This window comes from Seriola aureovittata, chromosome 16 (genome assembly GCF_021018895.1).
Source record: "Seriola aureovittata isolate HTS-2021-v1 ecotype China chromosome 16, ASM2101889v1, whole genome shotgun sequence".
Lineage (NCBI taxonomy): Eukaryota > Metazoa > Chordata > Actinopteri > Carangiformes > Carangidae > Seriola > Seriola aureovittata.
In genome coordinates this window covers 10,033,309-10,055,751 of record NC_079379.1, presented here as the reverse complement: position 1 = coordinate 10,055,751, position 22,443 = coordinate 10,033,309, and the positions used below count along the sequence as shown (strand labels likewise).

Below are 22,443 nucleotides of genomic sequence, written 5' to 3'. Positions count from 1 at the left end.
TCTCCAACAGGGATAATGTCTGCCCAAGTTCGACTATTTTCTGCTCACTACATTTGTCATATGTGAATGGCAAGCCCCCTAAAAAGACATCATGCAGAGGTGGCTCGAACTGTACCAAAGACAGAGAAATGTTGGTAAGACAGCTGTTATTCTGAAGGGGTGGAAGTGCAAGCCAACTTTTCTAAAGTCTAACACTCTGCCTGCAGACAGATGATATCTCTATTGAGCTCAGGTTAGTTCTTCTTTTTTTTCTCTTTCACTCTCTCTATCAATTGAAACTTTCTTATAAACTTTTTATGCAGCATGCCAATAGGATTTGAAGAATCCCTTCAGGCACTTTCCATGGTGTCAACAGGTCAGAATCAATCTTGATGAATGTGGTGAACTGTGGATGTTTACAGACAATTCTTTATGCTGATGCATGTTTGAGAGTTCTCAGAAAAAAAGAGGATAAACTGAAAGTTTCTTCTTTGTGTGGAAGGCCTGCTTAATGCTTTCAGATGCAAGAGAATTTCTTTCAATTCCATAATTGCATAATCATTGTATAATTTCATGGGAGTAATTACTGTGATTAAAAGCCTGATTAAAAATTAAAGCCATAGATTCTATGACTGTGTTAGTATTATGGTTTTTCGTAAAATAAAAATGCAAGGATGAAAAACAGTGATACATTTATTCTTTATTAAAGTTGTCAAAAATGGAAGAATTCATTTACAAGATTATTGCATTGATTTCTTTCTTTCCTTTTTGGAGATGTGGTATGTAATCAAATAAAAACTGAAAAGATATTGTCAATCAAAACTGTCATTGTCTGCAGCTCACACCTTTTTTTTTTAGAGAGAAATAACTTTTCATATGCTTTGGAAAATGACTGATGAATTAAATGAATTCAACAGCATCCCGAGGCAGATGCAGACTTATAAACTGAGCGAAAACACTCTGATCTCCAGGATGATAGATCGCACCGTATTCTGTAACAAAACACAGGCGCTTATCACACTATTTCACATTTTATCACAACAAGTAATTTTCTTTAAAGAAGGAGTCTGCGCTCAGCTGCGCATGGTGCATAAGAATAGCCAAGTAATGCAGTACTATAGATAATCACAATGGATCAAGATTAACAGTCCCATCACACAAGGTGAACCCCAAGGCTGATCCCATGCCAGCACACTTTCCATCAAAGTCGAGATTAAGATGTTGTGCAGCTGTAGAATATCATCCAAATGTGTTGCCTGGGACTGAGAGGGTCATGTTCACATCCAGTAGATTTAACTGCCTCTCTGTGCCCCATTGACTGTTGGAGAAATGAGCCATGCTCAGTGTGAAATGGTGTGTCACTGATGAGGCCACACAGGTAACCCTGTGCACTCAGTGAAAGACCCCGCATCATCAAATAGAAGTTAACTCTGGTCATTACTCAAGTTTTTGCCTTATTTCTTCATCTGACTCATCATCAAGACGTGCACTCAAGATGTCATTAAACTGTTGTCATAGAAACCTCTTCTAACCGCCACACATCGTTTTTAAAGCTGAATAATGAATTATTTTAACCGCAGGTGAAACTTCACCTTGAGCCAGTTATTATGACGATGAACAGATTCTTGGAGAGTATCAAAAGGGGCTGTCGAACTCTCTGTTGGCAACAGGTAAATAAAAGGTTCATGACAGTCGGACTCCGAACCTCATTGGGATGCTAAATGGTTTTCTTTAAGTGCTCTCATTTCTGTTAATGATTGCGGTGGTGTGGTGTGTGCAGTGACAATCCCCAGGCTCTGGCTAATCATCCCGTTACACCGGATCACACAGACAGGCTCTATGGAGTCTTTAAAGCTTGCTGCTCTCACAATGAGCAAACATCCTGTTTTGTTTTTTTTTGATACAATATAATGGATTTCCCTCCCTGTTAGGTTTTACATGCTGATGCTGCACAAGGCAATTAGTGAAGAGCAATGCCAAATGATGCCTGGTCTCAAGCTTCCTTTTCTGTGTGTAGTTGATAGGAAGCTGATAAATCAAAGACTCTACATGGGTGTGTAAGTGTGTTTGACTCTGTGTGTTATCTGGATGATGGATTGGCAATCACTTTGGTTTGCTTCACTGTCTTCCACCCACTGCACGCTGGAGAAGGCTCCAGCCTGTTATTACTGACCCTCAATAGGAATAGGTGGGTGTAGGTGATATATAGATCTATAATTCTCATTTGTGAAATTTTCCAGCTTCAATTGTAATGCGGGCAAGTGTTGCAAGGATGTCGGGAATCTGGGAACATGGTGTGCATGCTCCCCAGACATCCTTCACACTGCAGTCTGTGGCTTAAAAACAAATTACAACATCAGAGTCCTTCCAATTGTGCACTTCACATACCATGTGTATTAGACTGGAGGATTCCTTTAAAAGCATACAGCAAGTTTGCGTTCATCACAGACAGCAGCTTCATGGAGGATTCTTCGCTTTGTCCCGCATGCTTACATAACACCATGCACAACTGATTGAGAGATTTGAGGTGATTATGTGTTGTGACAAATTGCTGAATCCAGTCAGCACTGCACCTAGATGATACCGCAGCTATTTGTAGCTTCCAGGATTCACTGGCTGCACCATTTTCAATGATATCAGCTTCAGCAAAAAGTGTAAAAATTGGCATATTGATTATAATCTTCCTGGCCAGTTATGACTGACTTTCTGACCCTGTCACACATGCAGACAAAGCAGAGAGAGGCAGAGAGAAAGGTGCAAAGAGCTTTTCATGCCAGGCATCTTAAGCATTTTTGCACGACTGGCATTTGGCAAAGTAAAAAAAAAAAAAAAAAAAAAAAGCGTAGAAGCCCAAGAATGCCAGGCATAAACTCGGAAAGTCTGTAATGTTCTTGGGAGGAAAAAAAAACAAAAAAGAAAGACAAAGGAAACACAAACATTCAAGTCTGCCCCTGGAGACGGAGGAAAGCAAAGCTGCCCTGCCTGGCAACAGCACTCATTTTGGCTGGCTTTCATCTGGACTTGGCCTTTTGACAATAGATGCGATTGAAGCAATCTTCACAGCCTGCATTTCTATTTGTCTCAAAGGTCAACCATTCAGAATTTGGAGGTAGAGGGGAAAGGGTGAAGGGGTAGCGTGTTCATTGCGGCATAAACAGACCTTGATGAATGATCAAAGGACCTGGTTGCATATGTCTGTCTGTGAACACATATGTTTGTGTGCTAGTGTATACATAAAGGTGTATTTATCACTATGCATGGGCTCATATGTGTGTGGGATTACAAGTATTTGGCTGCATTGTGTCTTTACACACTGTTGCCTGTGTTAATGCTGTGTGGGGGTGTGCATGTGTGCCTGAATTCCTTTTGGCACAGACTTTCAGCATATGCCTGTGATACTGTCTGCGGAAGCTTTGGTCTCTGTGATCTCTTCATGAACTCAAAACTCTTATCCACTTCTGCCACTCCGTCTACTCTCTGTGATGACCCCCATCAATTTTCATAATCATCCTTTTACTCCCCTTTATTATCTGCCTTCCATCTCTCTGTCTCTCCAATGCTGTATTCTCATCTCCCTCTTATCTCGTCCTCGTCTCTCCAGAAGATAGCCCCGATCCACAGCTGTACTAAGCCGGCTCAAACTCCTTCTACATGAATATTTCATTTACATATTTTTTTTTTTTTAAATAGTGATCTTAAGGGTGACAGGGTAGCTATAAACACTGTTGATGCAAAGTATGGATGGGAATTTGGGCCAATGTGTGAAGTTTTCATGATGGGATATTCTCATATCAAAGTTATTAAGAGTTGCTGTAATTAACAACTTGCTTTATATTGCAAATGGAAAAACAAACATTCTGTTTAAAACCTACGACTCTGAAAAGTAGTTGCCCGAGTATACAGCTTCTGTTTAAATATTCCCAAAAAATACCCAGAGCAATGGGTATTGAAATCAAATATATAAACACTCTAAATTCATAATTTGAATGTATAACAATATACTGGAGGTCAGTAATTACATTACGTCACTGTTCGCGTAGAAACAGGCTCTGTAAATTATACAAAGCTCCAAGGGTAACTTCGGGGTAAGATGAAGCACTGTGTAGCAGGCAAGATTTACATAAAACAGCATTACATGCAACAAATGTGAGAGGAGACTCTCTGACTTATGGACCAAGTTGTTTCTCTACATGATACAGTATTACACAGAGGAGGACTGTTAGACTGTTGTTCTTCCTCCCTTGGGACTGAATCACATCTAAGGTAAATCAATAATGCTTCCTGCTGCTGTCTCATGGTTATATGAAACAGTGCAAGCACAAAATGAATGTATACAATCAATCCAAAAGCTAGAGCATTTATTTGAAATGTTCAAAAAAGGTGTCTTATTCCAATATAGGCTTTCATGGCTTCGGGGGGAAAGTTGTGAAAGCACATCCTGAGTTTAAGCGAATGATGGATGCTGTGTTCTTGTCTTTGCTGGGGGACATAATAATGATGAGACACATCAATCTTTATTACCACTCCACCACCCAGTCCAGAACATCCAAGGGCAACAGAAATATTGCACTCACAGAGAACATTTATCTTCACAGACCTGCCTATAGCTTTTAGCTGCAAGGGAAACGGTCTCTTTCTAGATTTTGGACCCAACATTTGAACATAATTTGTTATCTTTGTAATTATCTATGAAACATGACTTATTCAAGGCTATACAGCCAACTTTAAGCCGAATAATAAGGATTTTATTTATAGTGAGCGCCAGAATGACTCAATTTCATATACAACAGGGGATGATCCTTATTTCAATCAGTAGCAGCCATAATTTTGTGCGTTTCCATTGGTGGACTCGTCTGTCTATATAATCGGCGCTGCTCTCTGATTGGCTTAACGACGCAAAATCCCGCCTTCTCGTACCTGTCGATCTGTGAGAGGCCGCCACAGCTTTGCAACGCCCCGCCCATTGCTTCCTTCCCGCCCCTTTCCACCGGCGTTCAATCGTGTAGCGGATTGACTGTTGCAGGCTCTGTATGTGGCGCATGAGTATGCGTTTCGGGATGTAACGGCTGTATCTCGGTTTAACGATACTGAATTTATACATATATACAAACATATATATATGCACACGGGACTTAGAAGATAGGATATCTTAGGAAAGCGGACACTAAGTAAGGGAGTTTACGACAGCACGGAGCGGAGGCAGAGACGGGAGCGTGGCAGGAGGGACGCTCTAGCAAACCCAACCGACACCGCACGCAGAAATGGCGGAGCACCACGCAGCCAGCGACGGCAGGCACAAAGCGTCCACCAATGCCGGGGGCTCGGTGCACGGGAACAGCCGACCCGGCGCCGCGGGTGGAGGAGGGGGCAAAGGAGGCCTGTCTGGCGGACTGACACAGCCAGCAGGGTGGCAGTCTCTACTCTCGTTTAGTATTCTTTTCCTGGCCTGTCTGGCGGGATTCAGCTCCAGACTTTTCGCGGTGATCCGGTTCGAGAGCATCATCCACGAGTTTGATCCATGGTAAGCTAGCTAACGTTTGTCAGGTCAGCTTGGTTCCCTGGTGACAATTGCTTGTAGTGGCAACGAAAGCTAGAGATTTAGGTCAAAATCGTCCCAGGAGGTCTTTTCTTTAAAATTTATGATAACGTATAATAATTTCACATTATTATTTTAGAGTCAGCACAACAACGACTGTTTTGAACACAGCTACAACTACTTAAATGTTCTGTTAACGTGTTAGCTCATACTCAGGAGAAACAGTTGTTTTCTCTTGATGAACAATGACAGGATTTTTCTCTGATGTCCTTGGGACAAACACTTTGAATGTGGGGGTCGGTGGCCTGATGTGTACTCTGTTTTTGGGACCTTGACATTTAAATGTGATGATCTGAGCAGCTCGCTTGTCTAGTTTGATTTTGGCATTCATCAAATAATAAGTCTAAATGATAAAGTGAGGCGTGTGAGGAGCCTCCAGCTGCAGGTACAACTTTTTTTTGGATTGTAGAAAAACGTGTGAACAACTGGAGGAAGAAATGCATGATTTTTCTACACTCAGCTCTAGTTTTAGTTCAATGAAAACTCAATTTACTGTGAGAGGGTGGAGTTGAAATAGTTTTTGGTTTTAGATCAAGATTGTCGGCTTATGCGATTGAATGATTTAGGCTCTTTTAAATGCAAGTAATAATTTTCTTTTAGACTTATCATAAGTTGTCGTTGAATTTATAAATGGCGAGTAGAGAATTGCATACTGGACTATCAGGTTTTGCATAAATTACAGCCGGTGCTCGTCCTAACAGCAGGCTGTGTAACCCGGAAGCCAACTGATCCGGTCTGGTGTGTCTGTCATCACAATGCAGGATTATTCCGCTTTGTAACAGTGTCACATGGGCTCACAAGTGTCCGCCTGGTTGCAATGCACTGTCATTCCCTCAGTGCTCTCATATACTCTGTGGCATTCAACCAGACAGCACTACTGATGCATTAATTTATTAATTTTCAAGGACAGGTGCTATGTCTTGTTCAGGGTGACATTCCTCTCTTCAATTATGTTGATAACTTGATTGCATTTTGTAGCCAAGGGCCGAGGCTTAGGGTTATGAGAGGTTTACCATTTACATACAGTTCAGATGAGCTTTATCCTGCTTTGAGGCTGGAATTTGCACCAAGGACCGACCTTAGCACTGTTAATGAGTAGTTGCAAGTGTCACACGCTCCTTAGAAACTGTGGTCTTTCTTCATGGCCTCCATATATCCGATAATTGTCCTGGGTGGCCACACAGTTGGTACATACAGTATATGACCTATGGTATTTTGCTACACTTCCAAGTTGCAGTAGGAGCTATTTTGCCTCAGTAGTGGCTACAAAGTGGCATCAGTTTCTACAATTACAGAGCTAAAACTGCATAGCTCTTTGACAACATGTCCAGAAACAAAAGCAAAGGCAGTCTTTGATATTTAAAAGTTTAAAAGCCCTTGCAGCTATGAGTAGTCTACATCTGTTGCTCTTTTTCTTTTCTGTTTTTCTCTTGGACCCTGAAAACAAAGCCATGCTTGAATGGGGCCGCCTGTTGCGGGCTTAAATGTGTAAGATGGTGAATTCAGCCACAAAGTGATGTTTTATTTTTGTTTGAAAAATACATTAATCAAATGAGAGATTTACAACAGAAATACTGAATATTTGCAGTCAGCTATTAATAAATTTTGCAACATTCATCCCCTCCCTACAGTCATCTTTTGACCCCGTGTGTAATCCTGATCAGCTTGCTGAGAACCATTGCCCTACATTTTTACAATTGTTAACGCTTTCAGGAATTCTCGGTGTGTACGTGCAATGCATGTTTCTCTCACTCTGAGAATGTGGTCTCAGAGTTTTGGACCCCATTCCCACTACATATGAGCCATGGTGCTAGAGTTTTGTATAGATTAACACAAACTTGATCCCAGTGAGCACTCTTTTGCCCAGAATACTAAATGGACTATTATTCAAATATGCATTCTGATATCGTCTGTTGACTCTTAGGAATGAGATGAGTCTTTATCTCTCTAAAAAGTGGGTTTTTTATGATTATTAGTTTTAGTTGCACAAGGTATTATAACTTCCTCACCTTATTTTGACAGTGAGGAATGAGAACGTGTATTTTACACCTGCAGGCAAATGGGCTGCTGATTGGAAGTGGCCGTCATTCTGAGACACGCATGATTAGTGCCGTTGTCGTCTGAATGCTTGGATGCTGCTATTGATTTTCCTCTGCACAGAGCTTCAAATTACCTACAGCTAACCATTTCGTTAAACAAGCTGGCAATTTGAAGAATCGAGATTGGATTTACAAGCACCAAAAATATCAAGCTTATTCTGCAATATGCAAACACCACAAGGCAAGTCCCTGATATGACTTTTCTGTTATCTGGCTGTGCTCATTTTCGTTTCCTAATATTTGTTGATCATTGGAAAAACAAGCAAGCTTTAGTTGGCATGCAAGTGAGAATTTTTGCTCTTCTCCGTTCATAAACATAATTAAATTCAAAAGTTGTGCCCTGACTTAAAAATGCATTTCACTTTCTTAAATCAACTCCAAATTAATGCTCAATCTTCTTCAGGCAATGAGTCAGTGGATGGTTTCTGCAAAGAATATTGTTATGACTGCCTTCCAGACTAAACCTTGTGGAGGTGTAACTCTCCGACCCTGCTTGTACAAATATATCCCTTTTTTGAAGTACTAGAATTTGCCTAGTATCTGCTTCCCTCCTTTAACTAGACTGGAAGCTGGATGGTGAAGCACATGTGTGTATGGCAGGGGTGCGTTCCTTGGAAGCAGTCAAGTCTTTATTCCACCTTGGTTATGTCAGGAAATAGAGTCCGTTCTGACAGTAGAGTGAGGGGAGATGAAGCATCTCTGTCAGGCAAATAATGAGCTGGATACTGGGGTATAGCAGCACAGACATACACATTCACACTCACACTTACACTCATACTCTCTCTCTGACCTGTCGGCAGCAGAACTGCTGCTGCTGCTTCGCATGACTGGAGCTTTGCTCAAGGTCTAGATGGAGGCTTCCCGTGTGCCATAGAGGATATTAGCTTTCAGTAGTTAAGTCCACTAAAACAGTGTGTTTGGACATGTGTGGTGCTAAAATGATGAGCTGATGAATTAATTAGTTGAATTGTCAATCAGTCATTTATCATGCAGAAATACCAGAAATCAGTTTGTGCTTCTTTTGTTTTTGCTGCTTCATATTATGTCTGCAATGAATGGTCATTTTCATTATCGATTACATTGACTATTATATTCTCAATTATCTTTGGTAAAAATGCCTGTAAACGTCAGAAAATCTTAGTATTTAAGCGGATGAAAACACGTTATTGCTTGAAAAATTACTCAAACAAATTGATAGTTTCAGATAATGTTTCAGATAATTTTTCTGATGATTGATTCATTAACTGATCTTTGCAGCTCTCTAAATCATATAAACGTGAAGAGTATCCTTTGGTTTTTGTGACTTTTTTTCCCTTGAATTATTTAGATACCTCCACCCAGGGTATCTGCTCATACCAATTTGTTACCAGTGACTCTTTTTCTCAAATTTAAAATCTGTATGCATCACTGTGGGAAACTCATTTAAATAATTTCTATGTAACTAACATGAAGCCAGGTATTACTCAGTTTTCATTACACACTGAGAACCGAGCTGGTGATCCATCCTGATAAATGTAATTGATAGTGGAAACACTGAATTTTATTACAACACTGACAAAGAAAATGTATTTAATGTGGGTATGTCACGTCATGTCGGGCACCCAATCTACTGAATCAGGCCACTGTCGGTGCTAGTAGGTGCAGTTCTAAGTTGGGGGTTAGGTATCCCGCGATAGGCATTTTCCATTATTTTTAGCTTTATACAGACTAAAAATTATTGATGAAACTGGTAGTTTAAAATAATTGTTAACCGTAGTTGTCGTCATTGATGCTGGTTATGATGGCTAAAAGTGGCTAAAGTGATAAAATGGTTGCAGTGCACAATAGATACGACTGGCAAATCAGAAATCTGGATTAATTTGCAAGATGAGAAATAGATCCAAGTCTTTTAATTGTTCAGGTGGGTTGAAAATGTTATGTTTAGGTTAAGGTAAGATACAGTTGGGATTGTGGTATATGTGCCATCTGCTGCTGTAGAGTTTTTGTGCCATCTGCGTGCACTCTCACTACTGTAGCGTTACCAGGCTAAGAGAAGATTTTCGGCCCAAGAGGCATTGGAAAACTGCCTAACATGATCTAAAACGATCAGAACACATGATCTGTGCCTCTGCTTCCCCTCCCCGGCTTATCCTGCCTGCCTGTATGCTCTTTCACCTCCCGCTCCTTAGATATCCAGCAAATTTTGGGTGCAGTAGAATAACTTTTTTCTTAAGAAACACATTTCTAAAAATTGTAACAAGTGTGATTTAGCACCGAAATGTCAGCAGTCTCACAGAGGTCTTGCGCAATCCGCCACTATCTCAATCGACACTTTGATATCAGATAACACTTCAGACAGGATGTTTTAGTGTGTCTGACCCCTTTAATAATACAGTCTTTGCTGCAGAAAGTTGTTAAGTGCTGTGAAAATTAAATTGCCCCCACAAGTGATGTTACCAGCTCAGCTTTTTTGAAAAGCCAGCAAAATTAGTGGGGGTAGCAGCTTTTCTGTGTTCTCTCTCTCTCTCTCTCTCTCTCTCTCTCTCTCTCTCTCTCTCTCTCTCTCTCTCTCTCTCTCTCTCTCTCTCTCTCTCTCTCTGTGTCTCTCTCTCTCTCTCTCTCTCTCTCTCTCTCTCTCTCTCTCTCTCTCTCTCTCTCTCTCTCTCTTTTTCTTTCTTACACACACATCCTGTTTTTCTTCCCTTCTGTCTTTTTCACACGCAAAAAAAAACATGATGTTTAGCTGAAAGTTGATTAGGCCATCCCAGTAGCGGCTGCTTGCACAGCACCACCATAGGTACAGCTGTAGTGTGGGAAAATGGAGAATAATTCGTGATTGATCTTCCTACCAGGCACTTGGCTGGAGCAGTGATCCCTGCTTAAACCCCCGACTGACTGTCCAACAGCTTATGAAATATTCAGTGTGGATATGGTGTCCAGTTACCTGCAGTAGAAAGGTTTTAGTGGGTTCCCGTCCTTGGTCATTATAATAGGCAGGTTTCCTGGACTCACATTAGTCCTTGCTTAATAGATTGGAGTTATCACTGCAACTTATTAGCCATTTCACAGCATACCTCAGTGTGAAAGGTAATGATTATTTGGGCCCTGACTCTTCTATCTATACTCCTTACAGGCTAGCCCTTCTTGCATAGAACTCATATCACATTGCTTAAAGGGAAATGAGAAGACGAAAAATATTCCTTGTTTTCTTCCATCTTAGAGCTGTTTTATTTACTGGTTTCTCCTCAGTCAGTAGGCTTGAGGTCAAGCCCCTGATGATTAAGTGCTATTTCCCAGACCAGACCTCCCAGCAGACCAGTGTCAGGCATAGCAGTGGAATCAGGGGAGTCTGGGAATTCAAGGTGTGCTTCATGTGTGTGTGAGAGGGAGAGCGACAGATCTGTTCCCGGGCACCTGGGGCATGTGTCGATGAGCGACTTCTGGTGGGAAGAAGCATCAAGCCAGGGGAAGCCACTGGCTAAGACAATGAAAGGCTCACGAATAGCCCAATTTCATACCAGATTTGGTTGGCTGTTAATTGTTCTACAGAGGCCGGTGTTTACAGTGTCATTTATATTAAAGGTATGCTGATTATTGAAACATCAGAAAGATGATTTTTTTTTTTGTGGCATGATTTAGTATGCCAGCTTAGTTGAATTTTCTCATTGTGAGGTTATCCTCTTGGTTGTGCAAATGATTGTGCATTCAGCTTTTTGCAGACTATTCTAGGATGTTGTTCAGGGCAATAACAAAGGACAACACTGGTTGATTCTTTCACACTGAACTGAGGTAACTGATGCCCTGTTTTTTAGCCCCCAATTTGCCTGTCAGCCGATTTGGTGGGACTATTCTGAAAGTGTTGGCAAGATTGCCACCCAACAAGAGGTGCTTGTCAGCAGCCCGGAGGCCACACGAGTCACAGATGCCTTGATGGAGATGCTTCAACGGTAGCCCAATTTGTTAGCGCAGTGACTGCTGCATATTCAGAGCAACATTTGTGCTTGTGTGCTCACCCGCACATTATAAGCCGGTAAAGTGTTTGTTTAATTTTACATTTAATTACATGGGGGTGGAAGAGGTTCAGCATAGCCCACTGCTTGCATAAACTACAGTACAATGTAGCCACTGCTATTATTCATTGCAAATTACTTTGAGCCGGTCTTCTGCCCCAACTTTCTTAACTGCAGTCTTCTAGCTAGTTTTGGCAGTCATTCACTGAAGAGGTTTTAAGAGCATTGTCCTCTGACAGCTTTGAGCTCTGTGTTACAAATGTGCTCTCTTTACTGAGGGCTAAAGAGTATGATCTTGTACTCCTATAACTTTCAGCAATACAAGCAACCGATTACACTCAAGCTTGGTGCTTACATCTTTACATTTAGCATGTTCATGACACTGTTTCCTACACTGTACATTCACTAACCAGTAGTGGGCCTCCACTGTTTAATTCAGTTAAATTAATTTATTTCAGGTCATGGTTCCATAGCAGCAATATCAGTCTCTTAAGTTAGAAAAATGTAAATGAATATTCATCACCCCCAAATTATTAAAATGATACCTCAGACTTCCTTATTGTTGTGCTTATGATGTGTTTCCAAATTACTGTATTATTATGGTTTGAATGCTAACTGTTGACAAGGAGAAGAGTATCAAAGTCAAAATGGCACGGTATTAAAATGAGGTAGTACTTTGGTTGTGTTACATTTTAGAAAGAGAAAATAATGCAGGTTTTTTATAATTATTTTGTTAGTTCACTTCACTTTTGTAATAAGTGTAACACCATTAACCACTGCACCAGTGCGGCAGGATTTCTTAAACTGGGCAGTCCAACTGTGACACACAGTAAGTTTTTTTTAATGGGAGAGTGAGAGGTAAGGAGGGGCTTAGTGAATCATTGCGCTGCACACAGTTCTACTGTGAAGCAACAACACAAAACATTATGTTAGGGATCTTTTATGTTATTATGAGAAGTGTAATAATATTTTCTGTGAATTATGAAACTGTGGCAGGACTAGACTGACACACAGGCTGCCACAGTATAGGTAATTCATGGGAATCACTGCATATCATTTGGTTGCCTAGTGTGGCTAATGTTAGCACTGCTAACACCAGCAGTCTTCTTTCCTTCCAGGTTAAGTCCACATGCCTGTGCTGAATGTGGTTACGCATTGCTCCGGTAGAGTGGTTATATGTCAGTTTATTCTGACAGAGCCGACTAGCGAGCATAGCAATGTAATTGCTTAGTTGAATATTTTTACGCGCGTCACAGTCTTGATGTAATTCCAAATAGCATTGAGTCTAATATTGTACCCACTTTCGAAACTGATCTTGGAGTGGGCCTAAGAACAAACCTGGGTAGGAGAAACCAATCTCTCCCCTGTGTTCTCATCTGCAGACAGTGCCACAGGAAACACTGGACAAACTTCATGCACACACTTGCACATCAGTCTGTGTCACGCAGGGTAGAGAAGCCTGGTTGATGCCGCTTTTGTCAAGCTGTTCGCTCTGTCTTGTCATGGGCGCTTTGATGTGATTGTTGTTCCATGACCACCCAGCCTGCAGAACCCATCCGTCCGGGGAAAAACAGAAGGAGCGACGTGTCCACTTAACAAATGCAAGCCTGTAATTGACAGCACTCCTTTTGAATTCCTGTGCAAGTGTGTTCTCTCTTGTGTGTTTTCCTATAGACATCATTCTGTGCATAAGTAGTAGTGTGTATCTGGTCATGAGTCAGTCTTCATTCTTAGAATCCCCCCCACCACCACGAAGGAAAACCACCATCACAGTGAAATGAGACATCCTGGACAATAATATGAACCAGGGTTTACAGGGTGTATTCTTAGCATTAGATTTTTTTTTTTTGAAAGGTGCTACAAAGTCAGATGTGTTACTGGTAGATGAGAGCTTTGTAAGAAACAATGAAAGACCAACGGGTGTAGATGATGCATATGTAGAGCCAACCCTAAAGTAGGGCTTATCCCAAGGGGAAACAAGCTATACTTGCATGAGGAAAGCTATATCTGCTTGTTATGACAGTTATGTGACTTTGTCGGTGGTTACTGTAGATCATTGTTGGTTATACAATTCTTGTATATTGGCTCAGCCTTACTTTTTTTTCCTTCAGTTCTCCTCCACGTTGGCTTTGAAGTGGTCCTTGATGCCCTCTGGATAGAAGGCAGAGGGTGGTGGGGGGGAAGTGGGGCAGATGGAACAGAGTGGATCTGTGCTTATCATACATCCATGTCCTCTTACTGACAGGAGTCAGCATGCAGCTCTGTGGGCGAGCGCACCTGCATACAGAGCGGAGAAGAAAGGAGGAGTGAGAGAAACAGTGGTAGGATGGTAGGAGGCGTCGAGGAGAGAAGAAATTAATGCCTGCCAGGCATCCAATCTGAGGGTGGTTTTGGTGGTGGAGCCAGAGAGATTTCATTGTTCCAAAAACTGCTTCATCAGTTTGTCTGTGCATGTACATATGTAATGTCAGTGCTTTATGTTTTTAATCAGAGAGGATACTAGGATAGGGTTGATTTTTATTATTTTGTCAGCCTCTGCCTCAGGTTAAATTGAATGTCTTCTGTAGCTGATAGACTACTTACAGCAGAGCCCATTTAATAAGAGCAGCTGCTTAAAGCATCTCTAAAGCATTACTGAATAGTTCAAATAGCTCAACTCAGCTTATCCTTGAGTAATTTTTCTCCTTTCAATTTAATCCCTCCAACATTTTGCAGGAACTCCCTAGAAATTCCATGTTTAGCATCAGCAGCAAACCCAGGTAGATAGCTAAGAGCTGGCTTATCAAATAAAGCCTAAAGGAGAGGTTATTATGAAGGCCAGGTAGTTGTAACCACACCATGGTGCTTTGTATGATAATTAAGTTATCACTAAAGGTGGGCGACTTGTCTTAGTGGCTGTAACAGCAGGAGGGCTGCTAGCTTCCCTAGCATAGTCACTGTTGCCAGATTGCGCGCGTTTACAAATGCTAATGTTTCTCCCCGACTTTCAGATCTTTGGGGTCTGTACATCTTTGGATTTAGAGGGATTTATTTACTTGTTGGAACTATTTTATTGCACTTTATTGCACATTTCATAGCACATTTTACATTTCTTAGCAAGAAAGGGCTTGAGACTAACGTTCAGTTGTCCCAGGGATGATAGAAATGAAAATATCTTCGGGTCATAAAAATGAACACTAATTAATAATGGATGAGTTGTGGGTGGTGAAATCAATAATGAGGAAAATATTAATTACATTCTCTAAAATGTGAGCAGAGTTGCAGTTCGCTCCTGCTTTGCAGGAACTGGAGCAAAATAAATATTATTTATTTCCTCAACATTTTGATTCAGCGGTGTTTACATTATGCCACTAACAAGTAAGAACTGTAAAAAAACAACATTTTGATTTTGGGATGGTTTATATTTAGTTCAGGACGGTTTAAATAGTTTTTCGGGACAGTTCCGATATGGTGGTGAAAAAAGTTAGTCTGCAGTAGAATGAAAAGAGTTAGAATCATGTTTAGAGTGGAGTAACCCTTTTAATTTTGTAGTACCATGATATAATACTGTCACGGAAAAAAAAATTCAGTGATATAAATTTTAGGTCATATCGCCCACCCCAAGTTACCACTGCCTGTTTCACATTGAAATTTGCCTGTTTAATTCTGTGTGTGTTGTTATGCCCATTGGCTGGATCCCCAGTTAGATGATTGGCTAGCTGTCAGTTTGGCACTGCTTAAATGCCTTGTGTTCTGTTGTCATTTAGATTTAATGTCTTCTTTGGAAGTCTTTTATTCTTTTTCCTTGTTTAAATGTAAGATTTCTGTAAGTCCCTTGCACATTTTTATAATCTTATGTTTATAAATCTGTTATTTAGTTTTCAGATTGTTTTATGAAATTATAGCACTTCAAAACAGCCTGTTTCAGTCTTTTATCACCATGCAGTTAAAGTAAAACCATTACTAAAGCTAATCTCAGAGATGATTACTGCATTCCCTAGAAAGGTTTACGTGGCTTCTGCCTCTTTTTCCACCACTCTGTTTAAATCCTCCACAATGTCCTCTCTAGTTAGAATATTTATATACTCTGGAACTGTCATGTTTTTGGTTTTATGTTTTTGTATTGTACCCTGTGATTAAATGGGTTTGTTCTGGGAGCTTTGTTCCCTTCCTACGCCAACAGAGAAGTGTTAGGAATTAAAAATGCTCCTGCTATTGCCTTGACCAAGCCACTGGCCTCACAACTTAAGCTGGTCCCTCAGGGCCAACAGAGTGGCTTCCCATAGCGCTGAACAAATTAGGATGTAGTAATGCAGAGAAGGATTTACCAATGAGAATCATGTAACTTAGGCTCACTGTTGGGGCTGGAACTACCGGTAATAATTATTTTCACCACTTATTAAACTTCTGTTTGTTTTGTTTATTAATTCTTTGGTCCATGAAATGTCAGAAAATACTGAAAATGTCTTGTTTTGTCTGACCAACAGTCCATAATCCGAACATCCCTTTTTACTATTGAATAAGACTATGAAACTCAGCAAATATTCACATTAGAACCAGTGACTTTTCGTCCTTTTTTCTGACAATATGTTTCAGCTCTAGATGTTTAAAAGGATTTGCCCAAGTTTTCAAAGTCATCTGCAACAAGAGGGCGCTGTTCAGTACAGTGTTCAGAAGACTGGATGGTCTTGTGAAGGAGTCGGATATGCCTACGGTAATTGAAAATAAAGCGGATGAAAACTGCAATTTTTGTCTTACTGGTACCAGTTTTTTTTAATATTAGAAACAAATACTGATTATTTCCTTTATTTCTATAGTGATTTTTGATTTGAAAGTATCGACTCCATTTTAACATCTTTCCATTTTAGCAGCACCCGGTCTCATGTTCTCCGGGTGCAGATGTGTCCATTGTTCATCTGTTGTGTTTGTGTTCATTGTCATCAGGCCATTCAGAGTGGATGACTTTATTGTCACAGACGAGCCACTGGCAAGCCCACCTGGTGTGACATTACGGAGCATTATGGTCTGAGGCCATGGCTTTGTTTCAGGTCGCCAGAACGGTTGACAGCCAGGCAAGGACACAACTGCCCAGGGTCGCTTTCCGTTGTTGCAGGGCACAGATAAAATAGGAGTAGTGGAGGGGAGGAGTTGGTGGAAGAGGGCGGAGGATGAGAAATGACAGATGGACAAATGGAGTGGTGTCAAGTGGGATAGAATAACAGCTGGAATAGGTTGTCAGTCTGTGAGTGGCCGAGAAAGACGAGCCTGTCAGGAGGCTGTCATATCATCGTGGTTATCAAGTGGAGCAGCTGGCAGGTAGTCTGGGCAAGCCACAGTAGTTATGACACAAGTCGGATATTGGACCACAGGATATAGTGAAACGGGCCTGATTTTAAGACCACACTAGAAATTTGTAGATCATATTACAAACAAGTTGCAAATGATTACAGAAATGCAAAATACAAAATGTAGTCCTGCCTTGGGGCTCATCTTGACTTTGCTCTTGCACTTTGTTTGGTCACGTTGATAACAGAGACATTTGACATTTGAGGAGTCCCAATATTTTTGAAGTAGTTTTAATACTGAATTTGTCGAAGCTCCCCACTTCATATTCCAACATCTTCTGCTCACAAAAATGTTCGTCGCGTAGCTATTTTCTGCTGACCTCTGAAATAGACGACAGTTCTGGATTACTGCATGGCAAAGGTGAAATTTCTGCTGAATGGGGAAAATGGGGGGACTGAGATTGAAATTAATCATCTGCAGCAAATTAATCAAGAAAGTTAAAAGCCCTTAAAAATCCATTGTAGACATTTAATATCCAATGTGAGAGGTTTTCCTGCAAGGATAGACCTAAAGGGTTGTCTGTTCAAGCTGATCGTGCAGGTACAGCCAAAACTCAGAATTCAATTTATTATTGGACATTGTTTGTAAGCATTGTCATAGCCAGTACTATGGAAAGAGATGTTATTGGTAATATTTTGACAATTTTGACATTTGCTTATTTATTCATGAGGATGAATAAAGACTACTCGGAAGTCCTAGGGATACTGTGGTTGCGTTTTTTTTTCTTCCGCCGGAAACTTTAGGTCAGTGTCATTATCTAACCACCTGCCTTCCACTATCATCTCCCTGCCAGTCAGAGTGACAGAAGGCACAATGTAATGTGAGTGCTCGCTGAGAATAGGTTTCCCTCATGGAAACTGCGAGCATTGTTGGCATGCAGCTAACCTGCTGCTATAAAAAATCTAAGCAGTGCTTTAAGAAAAGCATGACTCACTGTAGCTCCAGGCAACCCACAGCAGGCATCAGTGCACTTGCAGGCCATTAGATAAACAGTTTGTTTCGGCCTTAAGACATCCTCCGATTTGAAAACGCAACCCGTTCAATTTCAAGTGAAAGATTATAGTCTTATCACAGACTGCTTTTTAACCCCTTTTGACAGATAAATATAGTAACGTAGTATATATGGTGGTATAAAATGAAAAGAGAAAAGGGGCTTCTTGATCAGTGTCAGGGTAAAGTTTACAGAGCCAAAAAAGGTGTGTAATTCTGTTTCTCTTTTTAGCTGTGTACAAAAAAGAATTCCTACTATTGTATTGTTGTATCAGTGACAGCAGAGCCTGACGGATAAATCGACAGGCCGATTTTATTGGTAGATTTAAGATAATGGGTAATTCCATACCAACTCATTGAATCCATGGGTCTTTGCAGAATCCTACTGCTCTTCTCCAAATACTGTTTTAGTTATGAACTTTTGAAGTTTAGCCCTCTGAGCTAAATTTCCTTTTTTTTTTTTTCCATCTTCTTTTCTGGACTAATTTCAGACATCATTAAGTAGTAGCATTAGAAAACAATAAAGCAAGTCTGGGCTAATCCCAAATGAAACAGGTTTGGAAGGATTATTGCACAATGGCTTGCAACACACCCAGAAGTATTTAAAAGAGTGCAATCATGTTTTGTTTCATCATGAAGCGGTTTGATGTGATAGTGAAACACTGGAGTCCTGCTCCATTGAAAAAAGCAGCCAACTGTCACAAGACAGCCTACACTACTGGAGGAGTTGATCTTTTCAAGTTTGGCTGAGTTGGTAACAGACAAGGAACCACAGAAGATGAGAGGTGGATGTTCTGACTTGATAGATGATGTCGCAATTTGCTTGCATCTCCAGAAGTACTTTTTGGTGAAATATAGCTTTCTTCAGAAACGGTCTTGTGATCCCTTCGACTTGAACACCAACAGCAAACTTAGTCACTGACTGAGGATTTTTTAAAAATTCAAATATTGAACTCGACATTTCCCTAAAATATCCTGTATTGGTCAAGTTCTAAACAACAAACATACCCATCACCTTTTACTTGGTCCACTTGGTTGTTGGTCCACCCCAAGGGTTTACCACTCCTAAAAAGGCAAAGAAGAAAATGTATACAATATACAACTTGGTTTTCTCAGCATGGTGGACAATACATGGTATGATGCTGTTCTTTATGAATATATATCAGCTATAAATGTGCTCCAGCTCCTTGAGTGATGTGTGTATTTACATGTGTTACACGTGTGCTTTGGACTTTTCTACTCAAGCAACAATACAGGAAATACAGCATTGTTGCCCTGCCCAAGCCTGCTTTCCACAACCCGTATTCATGTATATGTGAAAAGTGCATTACAGGGATACTGTATGTTGTGACTAAATTATTACATTTCCAGCCATATTTTGGATAATTATGACATTAATTCATTCAGAATGTTTTCTCATTCCACTTGCAGTCTCATCTTGCAGCGTTTCAGTCTGCGGAGATGCAACTCTGCCTACTCATTTTGCCTTTTATGATGCCTCCTCCTGATCTAGCCAAGTCTTCAGAACAGATTTGCTGAAATTAATAAATAAAATGATTTTTTTCCCCCCAGCCAGCTCTTTAATTTAATGTGTCCTTGAGACATGTAGCACCACAGGAGTAGAAGAGTTTTTCCTTCCAAATGCTAATCATTGTCCCGAGTGCCATACTCCCTCATGTCTGCTGTGGTCCTTCTACATTTCCCAACCACAGCATGGGCCGACCCACTTGATTTGGAGGCTTAGACTTTGCCTTCCACTGATACCCTGGAAACTTGCTGTCATCCTCAGAAGCTCCCGGTCTCATTGTTCACATTTTTGTCAAGCTGTTTTTGCTTGGTGGGGGAGAAGTAAGGCAAGGTTTCTTGGACTCTGTTGTTTCTGAGTCACAGCGGCAGTTTGGCAGTCTAATTCACTTTCTTTGAGTCAGCCTCCATATGGATGTCATGGCAATGCCAACATATCCTTCACATTCCCCTCATCTTCTCTTGTTTTGTCAGGAAAAAACATGGTGAAGACACATTGACTTGTAGGCTGTATGTACTAAGACATGGACAGCGGACAGAGACATTGTTTTGTTTTTTTGTTATTTTTTTCAGGCTTTTGCCTTTTTATTATAGTGACAGTGAGAGAGAGAGACAGGGAAGTTGGGGGGAGAGAGAGGGAGGTGATGACATACAGCAAAGGGCCCCAAACCAGGCCTCTGCAGTAATTACTAAGCATACATGGTACGCACTCTACCAGGTGAGCCACCAGGTCGCCCAGTGGACATGGTTTTGTTCATACTACATTTGGTGTCTACATACACGGATGTCAACATACCTTTATGACCATGCATGGTTGTAAATTTAGGGCTGCATGCCGATAGTCTGCACAGATACTAGCAAATAACGAAAACACATTTATGTCATGTTTAGTCTTTAGTCAAAAAGCTTGTGTCTTTTGTTTAGACCCATGTTCCAAAGATTTGTTGAGGGATGTAAGAGCTCCACAGGGTTAGGGGAATTGGAGGAATCATGAAGACTTTCTCTGCTGCGTAGGAAATGGTAAAAAGACTTGCCTGGGCTTGGCTGAGCATGGATTCTAGGCCTCTACTGCCAAGTCCTTTTAAATTGAATGATTCAATAATAATAAGGTCTTAAAGCTTCGTGCTTGTTTTGTACAATCTGTTGTTAGATCTGCTCTGTCTCCCATGGACCTGCCTGTTTCATGAAGAGTTTTTTGGTCTCATCCAGCGTGGTGCAACATTTTAGTGGTTTCCTACTATCCCGTTCTACCTTGGCTATGCTTCATATGAGGTGATGGATGCTTTTTTTAGGGTGCTATTAGAGTGCATATCTTGTAAAGTAACGTCTGGCTCTTTGGGAATTCCTGTGTCATTAAAAAATATATCTGTAGTTAATGATCTGGATTGGTCCTGAACCTTAACTTAACAGATCAGTGTAATGAGTCATTCATTAATAAGTTCTAAATGTTTTAGTTATAGATCCTCAATAGCTTTTTATTTATCCAGTTATTTTACTTCTTTTTTTTTTTTTGTACTTGTTTCTGTTCTCTTTCTGACAAGCATTACCTTCATGCTTTTCCCTCCCTGGTCCTTTGTATTTGACACTAATATCAAAGACTGCGAAGTTAATGTGAGGTTGTGATGGTGTCATCTTCATCTTCTCAGAGTTTTTCATCTCAACCTGTGACCTTCAAAGCTTGTTTCTTTTTAAGCAGATGCACCCTAGTTAGTGAGATCAAGGAGGATATTTCTGACACTTAAGGAATGAATCCAGCTCTGATGATGGCACCTACCCATTAAAAATACTTTTCAAAGCTTCATTGGAATATATGGAGGAGATCATTAGGCACTTGATATGATTTCACTCAGGAGAGATAAGTGACCTCAGACTTTGACATTTCCGTTTCAATATAGCTAGTGCAATTTGGCAATTACTACCATCATTAGAATTTCATTTAGCATGACTGCTTATCTTGACCTTGAAATATACTTTTTCAATTCAAGTGGCAAACTGATTGAGGTACTATTCACTCTGTCATTCTCAATTTCTTATTTGCCAGTTTCTTTGGTTTCTTTTATGTCTCTCTCTTCTCTTCCCATGAGTATGTCTGTGACTTAGCAAGCAAGCCCTGTTCTCAATCTGTGATCCAACTCCCATCTGGTCCTCCCAGAGTCTCATTTCAAAGCCAGATGAACTTGTAGAGGCCCTGGATAGTTCTGTCACCTGTCAACCCGGTTGTTAAAAGTCACATACACCTGTACCCCTCCATTGGTGTTGAAAAAGATACTGTATGAAACCTCTGTGTGTTATAACAAGCACAGTCATCTTAAGGTATTTTGACTGCATGCTAACCGCTCAGTCAGTCAGTGTGCCAGTGAGGTTGTCAAGGAATATTATATTTTGATAAAGCTCTTACTGTTGCCATCTGGCACATCATGTGATGTGAGTTCCCATGTGAGTTGGCTGCCAAAATTCATCTATGTTTCCCTTCATTAGGGGTTTTAGGCTGTTTAGCTTTTAAAACTGCAAATAGGAGTGTTTTTAAAAACCTGTGGTGTTTTTGATTATTTTGGAATGTGGAACCTTTGGAGAGATAATGTATTTTGTTTTTGGCAATTTTAGTGGATGCTTCTAAGTATTTATCACCTTTATCAGACAGGACCATTTTCCAGCCTGTTAATTGCAATAAATTCACACTTTATTTGTCTTATATTAGGGTAAATTTGGCTTAGTAGCATTAAAATTATAATACATAAGTATGAATGCTTATATTTCTTTATTCGCATAGGTTTAACTGAAATCATTCAGGCATAGTCCTTGAGTTTTGATGATGTAATACCAGTAGCAAACTTTGGCACTGTTGCACAATGGTGCCTTATGGTGAGGCCAGTGTTTGGGCCAGGAGGTGGCCATTGGCCAGATGTTCTTCCATTGAGTATATTTCCTCAGAGGGAATGTT

The 22,443-nt window shown here is 40.6% G+C and overlaps 1 protein-coding gene across 2 annotated transcripts in view; it reads left to right on the top strand.

Annotated features, from left to right (window-relative positions):
- Positions 1–4,972: 4,972 nt before the first annotated feature.
- Positions 4,973–22,443, top strand: part of LOC130183776 (dolichyl-diphosphooligosaccharide--protein glycosyltransferase subunit STT3B) — a 79,338-nt gene continuing 61,867 nt past the window's right edge. For both annotated transcript variants that reach the window (XM_056399460.1, XM_056399459.1), the window contains exon 1: positions 4,973–5,500. In XM_056399460.1, the coding sequence (XP_056255435.1) occupies positions 5,241–5,500 (260 nt within the window). In that variant the 5' untranslated portion in view covers positions 4,973–5,240. The remainder of the gene's footprint in view (positions 5,501–22,443) is intronic.